The 13,034-nt window shown below is 36.5% G+C and overlaps 1 protein-coding gene across 3 annotated transcripts in view; it reads right to left on the minus strand.

Annotated features, from left to right (window-relative positions):
- The window catches only part of LOC145770424 (VWFA and cache domain-containing protein 1-like), a 43,174-nt gene that overhangs the window by 29,198 nt on the left and 942 nt on the right, over positions 1 to 13,034 (minus strand). For all 3 annotated transcript variants that reach the window (XM_082582068.1, XM_082582066.1, XM_082582067.1), the window contains 5 exons: positions 12,704 to 12,860; positions 11,869 to 11,928; positions 9,974 to 10,138; positions 9,100 to 9,314; positions 8,161 to 8,320 (listed from right to left, as the gene is read on the minus strand). In XM_082582068.1, coding sequence (XP_082438194.1) covers positions 8,161 to 8,320; positions 9,100 to 9,314; positions 9,974 to 10,138; positions 11,869 to 11,928; positions 12,704 to 12,850 — 747 coding nt within the window. In that variant the 5' untranslated portion in view covers positions 12,851 to 12,860. The remainder of the gene's footprint in view (positions 1 to 8,160; positions 8,321 to 9,099; positions 9,315 to 9,973; positions 10,139 to 11,868; positions 11,929 to 12,703; positions 12,861 to 13,034) is intronic.

Consider the following 13,034-nt stretch of genomic DNA (forward strand, 5'->3'; position numbering starts at 1 on the left):
AGAAGCCGTACGAAAATTTCTTGACAAAACTCAGTCTATCTCACAAAACAAACAAACTGATGTGGGAAGTTTTTTGTTGATTTCTTGTCGGAAAGCAACAAGGAGTGAGTTTTTGACCCGCCAATAAACTTCTGCATGTACCGGTACACTTATATTCACATAAATATTTATGGATGTTGTTAAAACGTTTTTATAAAAACGAGAGATTGAAGGATACTGAAAAGAACTTGACATCGTCTATCTAAACTGCTCTGCTTTTGTGGAAAAACACGCGCAGCGAAATTGTTGTGCTTTGACAAACATTGCACATACTGTATTGTCAGCAATGAATCTTTACCTAAATGGTAATTTTGCAGTTGCTTGAGAGATTACAAAATTATTTTTTCTCTACGAGGATTGAAAAGTTTTGATATATCTCAGCAGAAACACTATTAGGACCAACTCAATAATTTCAAACTTTGTTTTCAAATGTTGATCTTCAAAAGCTTATTTTCACAAAAGCTTACCTCAAAAAGGTATAGCCATATATCATTTTCTCAATAAATTTGGATGTTTATGTCATTTGGAGCAAAGTTGTTTGCTTGGTTGAAAGAATCTGAAATCAATGCCTTGATTTTGTAACGTATCGCAACGTAACCTATCAGTCAGCCGCTTTTGAGCCTTTTTGTTTTCGAATACATTTCCGTGACAAAAGATTGACTTTTGTAATAACGCCATCAACCGCGAAGTTGCATTCTCTGACTGCATCTAAAACGCGATACCATACTCAGCAATTTTTCTAAAAAATTGTTGCACGAAATACATATCTGACAAAATAAGGGAAATATGTTGAATTGAATTATTTTTTATGCGGATTGTTTTTCTTGTCTCCTAAAAGTAACTAAAAAAAAAATAAAAACGATTTTTATCGTTTGGCATAAAAATATGATATTGAGGTTCACCTTGGTTTGCATGATGAAAAATGAAAATCATAACAAACAATTGCTTGAAGTGATTTTCACAGCTATTTGATCCTTCGCGATGATATCAATTGTAGTTTCTATTACATGAAACCTGTTCAAACTATTTTTTTTAAAACTGTGGTTGATTCAAGAATATATTACTTTGTAAATATAACTTACTTCATTTTTGTGTTTTTACTTCGACTTTTTCACAAGCAAGACTTTACACAAAACAACTTTAGTGTGAGCCTACCCAATAATGTCGATAAGTTATTTGCAACGTGAGTCGATTGACCAGAGTAGCCTCAGTGGACCAGAAAGCTGTGGCCAAAACTTGATTACTTTTATCAAAATGTTTGCGCATTGGGAACAGCAATCACTTTGTTTCAAATCAGCAAATCACTTTTTGTCATTGGTTCAACGTCTGAACTAATATACAACAAAATTGGTTTTCTGGGTCTTTGGTTCGGAAAAACATCATTATGATGTATTGTTACGTGGTCTATCAGCCAGCAGTAGTTTATGCGCCTTTTGTTTTTGGTTATGTATCAATTACAAAAGATGGCTTTTGCAGTAATGCCGTCAACCGCAAACTGCATCTAAAATGTTATTTCAAAATTTGAAGAGAAAGAAATCTTCTAATGCGTAAGAAATAGCTTGACACAAAATGCATGTCCAACAAGTTAGAAAAACATGTAGAAATCCTTATCTTGCAAATCTGGTTGACAACATAAAAAAGCCGTTTCAATCGCTTAGACACAAACGTGCATTTTCAAAATATCAAAAGCCTTCAATTTTGCCGAAGAAAAAAGTCAAAATTTTAGTGATTTTTTTGTATGATAATAACAATCAGCCTAAAAAAGATTTTTTTTTCCAAGATTTGATATCTTGCTAAATGTATTTATTTTTCCTATCGTTATGCCACGACTTTGACTTTGTCACGCAGAACGGGAGTTCCCTTTGGCAATGTACAAACGACCTCTTCTATAGCCTACCAATACGATTTGACTAAACGATTATTGTCACTTCACTTTATCAAAATTGTTTGCAAAATTATTTCATTCAAAGTGATCATTGTTGGTAGGTATGGAATCAGTTTTGAAAGCAAATCACTAGCTAGAAAGCAAATCAGATACTTTTTACATCGATTCAACGTCTCTAGACGTTGAAACAATGTTAAAAACAAATAAATAGCTCCCTGGGATGTGCTGTAAACTGCAAAGTGTTTCTTGATCATGTATAACCAAATTGGACAGTATGAGTGTGAAAAGAAAACTGAACTGTTACAAATCAGTTGTTACACAATTGTTACAAATAAAATGTTTACTAAAGCTCATTGCTTGATTTAGTTTTAATATCAAGCGATGACAGTACATTTGAAAATGTGTAGACTATATATAACATATGGCTCAAAAATGACTTGAAACAGTTTATTTTGCCGTGATTTTGTCTCATTCTCTGCAAATGTTGAGACAAAGCGAAAGATTTTTGCAATGCCTCGGGCAAAACAACAAGCAAACGCAAGTCAGACGCCAATTACGATTTCATTGAAGCGTGGACGACGTCCACGCGTAAGAGATTAAAATCCAACACAATGGAATTATCCCGTCACACTCAATTATAAAGTAATTAAGAAACGATTTCTCAAGTCAAATAAAAAAATATGACCAACCATCAAATTATTTGATTTTTCAAGTTACGCTGTTGAACAAATTGCAAAAGATTTTCGATGCTATGTTGTCAGATAATTTATCTGCATCATGTGAAAATTTGATTGATCTATTTTGCGTAGTTTTTGAGTTACACGAGCTGAAAGTGATAGTGTCGAACCGACCCCCCCCTCCGCAAGTCAATTGGCCAAAATACGTCACAGGAAATAGGGTTAACCTATTTTGGTCGTTTGCTGTTGGTTTTAGTTGGAGTACCGGTTACTAAAACCATTTCACAATTCCTAAAAGTAGTTTCGTCATGATTGCGTCTTTTATGACGTCATCATTACATTATTAAAACTAGACAACTTCAAATTCAGGAACCAAAGGTAAGTTTATTCCGAAAAAAGCGATCAAATACTCTCATTATTAGTTTTGCAAATGCTTAAAATTTTACAATTGCAAGCAATAACAATAATTCCAGTACAGTATGACGCAATAACGACGTCATCAAGGGAATAACCAGAAGAGCAGCTACCAGGGGTGAATTTCCCTTTTGGTCATGCCACTTTAAAATTTAAAATAATTATGTAGCCCTAATTATGATCTACAAATCCAATTAATACACGACCCCAGATGATGCAATGTCAGAGTCTTAACACTGTTAATTCAAGATGAAAAAACTAGCGGTTTTCGATGTTAAATTCCTACCATACGTAATTTGATATTAAAAAAAATCGTGTACGACAAGTTTTTTCAAGTTACAAGATAGAGTTTAGAAAGTCAAAAGCATTTCTTGAATGATGATTGTGGATTGGAGATGAAACGTCAATGTGGATTGAAGATGAAACATCAGAGAGGATTGGATATTTTGTGGTCGAATTGCATGTTTCGTACTCGCATGAACAAAGATTTGTGCATTTTATGGATTTTTTCTTACAGGGACATCGAGAGCCACAAGTAGACTGACAAAACGGAACAAGCTGATTTGCATCATTATGTTTCCAACCCCAAGCTAAAGGAGAAGGTAGTTGCTGAACATTTACGAGGCTTGATTTCCGTATTTCAGCTTGATGTCCGTATTTCAGCTTGATGTATCGCTCTGCGTGTATGTTGCATCAAAGCAGCTGACGTTGGTGGCAGCTTTTCAATAGTGCAACCATTGGTAAACATCATATAACGGCATTCGTCTACATCCGTGATAGTAGGACCATTGCCATAAAGAGCTATGACATACTTTTGTATGTCATTTATAGAACTAGGTGAGCTTGAGAAATTCAGATAGTTAAATAAGCCACACATTGCGGTAAGATTAAGCATCCAACAATCCCAAGCCTTTTTTTCCGAAGACGAAACAGTATCACAGATTGTGATAGCATAAAACAAAGGTAAAGAAGCGCAAGTCATCTGAGATTGAGGTGAAGATGAAACAATATCATGGATTGGAATGAAGCGAGTTTTTTCTCCAACTCCAAATTCAACCCATAGTTTACAGATTTCTAACTTGTCAAAACACGAAATTGCAATAATTACCACATCAGTATCTACTGTTTTGACTATGGCATCGGATTTTCCATGTTTCACATGGAGAAACATACGGGTGTCTGCCTCTTCGTGATCACATGGGGAAACATCAGACATGTCCAATGTTTGATTGTTAAGAGCTGTATCTAATGATGTTACAACAATCGTAAACAAGTTTGGATCGACTGAAGTTATCACAGCTTGTTGAACCAGTTGATATAACGCAGTTTTGTTGCTGTCATTTCCCAAAAACTCAGACCAGTTGAGAGGAAGACGAGTATTACTTGTGACAGCCACGTAACATCCAGACCCTGTTTCTTGCAGAAGATAAGCCTCAGATAGCTACTGCCATCACAGAACATGCCAGCAGTGTGATGTCAGCCGATTATGAAGTAGTGAAAGAATCTGCCTCGAAAACCGATCACTACGTCCTTGATGGAGGGTTCTTGTTGCATCGAGTGCCATGGAAACTGGAGACAGTTATGGGTCTATTGCACAGTCGTATGCAGATTTTACCATTCGTCATTATCGCTTAGCAACGGTGGTCTTTGATGGATATGGTGGTCCGTCTATCAAAGACAATACCCATCAAAGACGCGGCATGAACGTCCACCCGGTTGTTCACTTTACTGTAGACACCCAGTTCATTGGAAAGAAGGAGCAGTTCTTGCCTCGAGCTTCCAACAAGGAAGGATTAATTTCTGCTCAACTGAGGAATAGAAGCTGCAATGTGATGAACGCTCCAGGTGATGCAGATGTTGACATCGTCAAGACGGCAGATGGACAGCCCTCATCGACATAGTACGGCTTTAATTGGTGAAGACACGGACCTTTTAATATTGATACTACGCTATGCTGACACTGACCCAGACATTAAAGACCTCTACTTCCGCTCCGAAAAGGCTTACGCAACCAAAATACACGACATCAACAAACTTAAAGCAATCATCGGACCAGACATAATTATGCTTACAGCTCCTCTTCATTCATTCATTCACCGGTTGTGATTCAACGTCAAGGATATTTGGTATCGGGAAGAAGACGCTTTCAAGAAACTAGTGAAAAGTCAACCAATAATCAAAGAATGTGCAAATTGCTTTATTCTCCCAAATCAGACAGACCACATCATTAAGGATCTTGGAAACAAAGCTATGACCGTTATGTTTGGCAACGATGGCAGTAGTAACCTAGAAACACAGCGATACAATACATTGGTCAAGAAAATTAAAACAGCCAAATCCTTTGTTCACCCTGAACGCTTGCCACCTACATCATCCTTTACCAAATTCCACTGCCTCAGAGTTTACTACCAGATTATGGTCAGGATGGGTAGGCTACTGACGATGGTATGGATGCTCTAGACTGGGGATGGAAAGTAGACAATAATCAGATGGTTCCAATCATGACGAACATGAAAGCTGCCCCGGACAACCTACTGAAAGTGATCACTGCAATTGCGAATCGTGTTCACCTCACTGTAGTTGCCGGAGATATGTGCTACCATACCATGCTGGATGTGGACCATGCCAAACTGGTTCATGTGTCCATACAGCAATCACATAATTACAGACGATGACAACGAGAGTCACAGCGATGAGCATTAGTAATACTTGATCCATTTGCTTTCTTTACGCTGATTATGTCAAGAGTCTACATGACCACATCGTATGAGCTCTTTATGCCTGCTCAGTTAACCCAAATACATATAGAAATTTACCGGGTTTATTAATAAACAATATATTGTTATTGTACATTTTTAATTGTTTTGGCAGCCATCTTGGATTGCCATATTGAATTTATAGGCTATCAGATAATTTAACAATTCTGAGAATGGTCTCATTGACTTCACAAGGTATAAAAACCTAGATATAGACACCAAAACTACACGTTTTGGTCATATGATAACCTAGTTATGGTCAATTTACTGTCATTTTAATGGTTTGGCAGCCATCTTGGTTTGCCATATTGAATTTATAGGCTATCAGATAATTCAACAATTCTGACAATAGTCTCATTGACTTCACAGGGTATACAAACCTAGATATAGACATCAAAACTACATGTTTTGGTCATATGATGACCTAGTTATGTTCAATTTACTATGTTATTTTAATGGTTTAGCGGCCATCTTGGATTGCCATATTGAATTTATAGGCTATCAGATGAATTAACAATTCTGAGAATGGTTTCATTGACTTTACAGGGTATAAAAACCTAGATATAGACACCAAAACTACATGTTTTGGTCATATGATGACCTAGTTATGGTCAATTTACTATTATTTTAATGGTTTGGCGGCCATCTTGGATGGCCATATTGAATTTATAGGCTATCAGATAATTCAACAATTCTGAGAATAGTCTCATTGACTTCACAGGGTATAAAAACCTAGATATAGACACCAAAACTACATGTTTTGGTCATATGATGACCTAGTTATGGTCAATTTACTATGTTATTTTAATGGTTTAGCGGCCATCTTGGATTGCCATGTTGAATTTATAGGCTATCAGATGAATTAACAATTCTGAGAATGGTTTCATTGACTTTACAGGGTATAAAAACCTAGATATAGACACCAAAACTACATGTTTTGGTCATATGATGACCTAGTTATGGTCAATTTACTATTATTTTAATGGTTTGGCGGCCATCTTGGATGGCCATATTGAATTTATAGGCTATCAGATAATTCAACAATTCTGAGAATAGTCTCATTGACTTCACAGGGTATAAAAACCTAGATATAGACACCAAAACTACATGTTTTGGTCATATGATGACCTAGTTATGGTCAATTTACTATGTTATTTTAATGGTTTAGCGGCCATCTTGGATTGCCATATTGAATTTATAGGCTATCAGATGAATTAACAATTCTGAGAATGGTTTCATTGACTTTACAGGGTATAAAAACCTAGATATAGACACCAAAACTACATGTTTTGGTCATATGATGACCTAGTTATGGTCAATTTACTATTATTTTAATGGTTTGGCGGCCATCTTGGATGGCCATATTGAATTTATAGGCTATCAGATAATTCAACAATTCTGAGAATAGTCTCATTGACTTCACAGGGTATAAAAACCTAGATATAGACACCAAAACTACATGTTTTGGTCATATGATGACCTAGTTATGGTCAATTTACTATGTTATTTTAATGGTTTAGCGGCCATCTTGGGTTGCCATGTTGAATTTATAGGCTATCAGATGAATTAACAATTCTGAGAATGGTTTCATTGACTTTACAGGGTATAAAACCTAGATATAGACACCAAAACTACATGTTTTGGTCATATGATGACCGAGTTATGGTCAATTTACTGTTATTTTAATGGTTTGGTGGCCATCTTGGATGGCCATATTGAATTTATAGGCTATCAGATAATTCAACAATTCTGACAATAGTCTCATTGACTTCACAGGGTATAAAAACCTAGATACAGACACCAAAACTACATGTTTTGGTCATATGATGGCCGAGTTATGGTCAATTTACTGTTTTGTTCAATGGTTTAGCGGCCATCTTGAAAATAACCACTTTCCGGAAGTTGGATTCCTTAAGATTTTGAATATGTTAGTACTGACACTCAATACTAATCAAATCAGTTGAAAAACCATTGGTAACTTATTGTAACCAAAAAAGTAACACCAACAACAAACAAGCGACTACAATAAGAAAAAAACAAGCAAAAAATTAATACATGACGTCACAATGACGTCATTAATAACATAATTTTGTGCGATTTTTATCTCGTGTATTTTGTAGTGGCAGTCAGTCCAAATGTAAAAAAAATAACGTATCTAATTGCATAAAAATGCCGTGAAAAGAGCTCAAAATTGACTTGGGGGGAATCCCCGATTTGGGGGTGATCACGTGACCCAAAAAGTTGCGGCACCCACTAAAATTGAAGTTAGATTCATCAGCTACAAAAAAATGCAAAAAAACAACGTGTAACACGTTTAGCCTAAAGATGCTCATTTTTGCCCCTAAGGGCCTGAACTATCTGAAAAGACTTTACAAAGAATAATAACAACCTTGTCTCGAGGGTTCAAAGTCAGTACCACCGATTTGGCGGCTTCGACAGCAAGGTCCATTAATGTAATGCTTCCATGAAATGCGTCCATCGAGCCGCTTTTGTCTATCACAATTACTACTTCTTTTGGATTAGGTACGTTAGCTTGAATGTACCACGAGCTGAAGACAAGAGTTCAAAGGTCATAAAGACAATACTCGTATATGCAGTGATTATGATTTTTGTAAGAAGAAACTTGTGTCACGCTATAGGACAAGTGGCGATTTTTCCGGCCATAATAATTTCATCCAGTAGAACTAGACATTGCAGTTTAGTTGGAGTCGTACAAGTGGGACTCATGCGTAATCTCATTTTCATGGCAGACTTATGCGTGACGTACAGTCGTACAAAATGACGCACAATGTCAGCCACGTCAAATACTGTCCATGACATGAAAGTAATGATCAAACTGGTTCAAGATTAAATCTTTTTGAAGGGATCGGTTGTCTTTGTCGTTAACGTTTCTTATTCAATACCAAGAAGATTAATGCCCTAGTGCTCTGTGCCTTTTTTTGATCAATTCAGATCAGAGATGTTTTCTTAACTACACCTCAAGCTTATCATGTAATAGCTTATCATGGAAAGTAAAATTTGGAAAAGCTGAAAAGAAAACAATTCCGTGCTTTTTCATAAATGCATTCGCAGCAAATAAACTTTAAAACTTTGCTTGAAATTATGGCTGCTGCTAGTTTTGATTACTGCATAGCGTGAAATCTATCTCCCATTAGCACTGGAGCGAAGGTCTGCCGCTGCATCATCATGACTACACAAGTAAAAATAAATTTGTTATCATATATCTCCATACATTTTTTCAACCTAACACATTTTGTACGTACGTGGATAGGTCACACGACTCTACTGCAAGTGTACACAGTACTGAGTACTGTATGGGATTTCTTACCTAGTTCTTGAATCTCTTCCTCTGCACGATCGCAACTTAAATGCTGGAAATATTGTAGCCACACCTCTTTCACTAACAAAATACTGCCATCTCAAAATGGGAAGCTCTTCCAAGTTTTTAAGGCATGCTTCTTTAAAAGTAGATTCCGCAGGCATGCGGTAAGAGCCACGAGAAGACAGCACCCGCATAATGAAGCACACTTTCGCGGAATTAATCTGTTTATTGAAAATTCATTACATGTGCGTCACAAGAATGAAAGAGCATTTAAAAATATCTAGGGACAGTGGAAAATGTCCATAAAACGCAAAGCAAAGTTATTTTTGATCTTGCAGTACCGCTATTCTAACGTCCGTTTTACCTTGCAGATGTTAGTCAGAATTCGAAATCACAATTTATAAGAAATATGGATTAAGAAATGCAACTCCACTTCCAATAAGCTGTGTGATACAGGGTTATTCCTTTGGCTTTAATTTGTATTAATGATTGAGTATGTAGTATAAGTACTATGTGGTACTGTAGTATGTAGTATGTATTATTTATGTAGTATGCAGTGTGCAGTGTGCAGTGTGCAGTGTGCAGTGTGCAGTGTGCAGTGTGCAGTGTGCAGTGTGCAGTATGTAGTATGTATTATGTATTTAGTAGTATGTAGTATTAATAGTAAGTATTGTAATTGCAGTGGTGAATTAAAATAGAGGCTTTGGGATCGGATCTCGTTTTTGGAATCACCCTGCCTAGTCAATTAACAAGCGTTGTCAGTGTTATGCAATCATAATGCTCATTATGCAATCATTATGCAATCACATTGCTATTGCATGAACCATTGTGCATTTATATTACTTTTAAACGTCATTATCATCATAACATGTTAACATACGCTCAAATTGTATCTTTGATTGAATTCGAACTGTTCTTTGATAAGACAGCATTCAACGGGCGGGGGTCCAGTCGCATTCTTTTCATAGACGTCGATTACGGCTTGTTGTAGCCTCCGTATCAATCTTTCTCGAATTTCAAACTTCTTGCCCATAGATTCTGCCATCTAAGAAGATGTTAATGTGAAAATAAGTTCATTTGCTCTGAAAAAAAAAGGAGAAATTAACGGGAAAACGTAGGAATAAAAATTGTGACAATGCATTGGATGTGGAATTTTGTAAGCTCAATCTAAGGAACAAGTAAGGAAGCTCAATCCAGGCAGTTCCACATACGTGTGTATTAGCGGCCACAGATACAGACCTGTTGAAATGATAATTGAGACCTGGTACCAATAGGATCGTCCGGCCCAATTTAAGACACTTACAAAAAACGCGATATATCCAAAAAATGCGCGATAATTTCTTCAAACTCCGGTCACTTTGAAAAAATATTGGATCCATAATATCATGCATGTGCTGGATCCAAAAGAACCCCCTGAACTCTCTTTCAATGCCACTGAGCGGCTATGCACTACTAATACAGGACCGATCGTAGGTTGTTCATTTTTGGATTATGTTTACTTATGAAAATGGCCTCTTTGAAGCGTAATTGTACCACATCGTTGGTACAGTTACAATTCCGCCTCCAAGAAGCCATTTTCATAAGTAAACAGAATTCATTAACCAATAACCGTGCCGAAAGGGACAAACTACATCACCTAATCCAGTGGTTCCCAACCTTTTTGCCCTTGCGGCACCCTATCAAAGAAATAAATAGTTTGCGGCACCCTGGCAAAACTGGGTCAATTTTATGAGATTTCAGTATTTCAAATAACTGTATGAAATAACACAGAATGAGTTGTACAGTATAGCGCGCGTAAATAAATGTATTTATTCAAAAGTTAGTGTGAAATTTGGGCTTGACTTCTTGCACAAAGTCCCTTAATATCTCGAGGCACATTCGACAAAGCCACCCACATTTCTACCTCGACTATAAGCAGTCGTTCTCGTTTTTAGTTTTAATGTTCGTTTGTACGGAAAATCCACTAATTTGGAGACCCAATTGTAATCGCAAAGCAGTTCACAAAATACATTCATAAGTAGGCTATAAAGAACAAATTAATTATAACTTAGCCTTTTCTCGATTAGCTATGTAGGGCTGTAGGCTATCGTGTTTGTATGTGCAGGTATGGTATTCCCCATGCAAAAGTTTCTATTTTATAATGGTTCGCAAACAATCGTGCAATTTTATAATCGTGCTGGGTCACACAATCCTATAATTAATCCATCACTGCAATTTGACTTTGTGCGCCGTGAAACGCAAAATAAAATCAGGAAACCTGGCAATAATGATGCGTTTCAAGCGTTTTTATGGAAAGAACAGGAACGAGTCAAAATCTCTTTCACGCTGTTTTTCCTGGGCGAGAAAACAAAGGCCTACCGTGGATTAGAGTTAAAATAAATAAATAAATTCCACACTTAACGGGTTAAAGTTACAATATCTCGCGGCACCCTTGAGCATTGCAATTGGCACCCCAGGGTGCCGCGGCACCCCGGTTGGGAACCACTGACCTAATCTATTAATCAACTGATTCAACAAAATTTCACTGCAATAACGCCTAACAACACAGAAACTCAACAGACAGCAGCCTCAAGTCAAACAAAAGAGCCGCATTAAAGAACGACTCACTGACTTCAACACCATTCGTCATAACATATGACTTGGGAACTGTGTTCCGAAAGCTAATGCAATTTGCTATTACCACCGCGAACTCGCAGCATCAGGCTAAAACAGGTCGTTAATATCTAGATTGTGAAGTAAGCACAACTTTATTTCGAGTAGTGGTTAAAAAGTTACTGTTTCCAATTGGTCTTCTTGAGGTATCCTTTCTTCGTATATAAGGGAATCCAAATAAGTCTGAAAAGAAATAAATGTCACTCTGTTCTGCTGCGTAAATGACATTTTGTCTGTAAATATGCAAAATAAAAAAAGCGTTTTAGTTGATAAAGTTTATTATAGAGTTGCTCAGCCCACATACAAGTCTATGATTGAAGTAGTAGGCTATATAATATATCAGGAAATATAGAAGTTCATGTGGATATTTTATAGAAACTCATTAGTATGATGATTTACAATTTTGCATGGAATATCGTTTATTGATGAATTTTAGTGATAAAAATAATATTTTTTCTCAATTTGTTTAAAAACCCGTGCACCCCTGTATACCAAATGTCCCCTTTGATCTTTCACTGTTGATATGATGTTTGCAATATCACCGTTGTAATAACTTACACGAGTGTTTCTCAACCATTTTAGTTGCTGCACTTCGCTTAGACCTTAGAAAGACCGGTGCGCCAACCTACGCGTCAGGAAATCGCCTTTGTGCTGACAGACATTTAGCCTTATGGCTAAACAGCAAGGTCGTTGTTCTGATTGCTTTCATACTCAAATTGTAACGACAAAATCAGTTCACGAATAAGCTTGTAGGCTAAGTTGTATAAGTTAGCGTACACGTAATGGAAACTTCTTATAAAAATTAGTCTTGGTCAAAAGGATTTGTAACTTGCATCAAAAAAGCAAAGTTATACGGTTACTTTTTTGTATATCTGTGTCTAAACTCGTAATCTCATTTTGGCTCTTATAAACTGCAAGAGTAACCGAACGTTTATTGCTTTATGCATGAAACCTTTACCTGCATTTCTTCTCTCTTCACTGTATTTTCCATTACATCATGAATGGCTGTAGCAAATAACTGAGGATCCAAAGATGGCGGGGCTGCCTTAGGTTGAAGGATCAGATACGAAGCAACAGCTTGCAAAGCGAAAATCAATTTTCTCATAGTCAAACCCCTTTGAAAGCATTACAATTAAAAATTGAGTAAAAAATTGCGGATTCACAATTTGTTTACAATTTCAAAATGCACCCAGACAAACTTGTGGATAAAATTATAAAAAAATCAATCAGCAGAATAAAAATTAGACTCCACAATTTGTTTCTAACTTGAGTTACATGAACAATCTCCA

Source organism: Aplidium turbinatum, chromosome 5 (genome assembly GCF_918807975.1).
Source record: "Aplidium turbinatum chromosome 5, kaAplTurb1.1, whole genome shotgun sequence".
In the NCBI taxonomy this organism is placed as follows: Eukaryota; Metazoa; Chordata; class Ascidiacea; order Aplousobranchia; family Polyclinidae; genus Aplidium; species Aplidium turbinatum.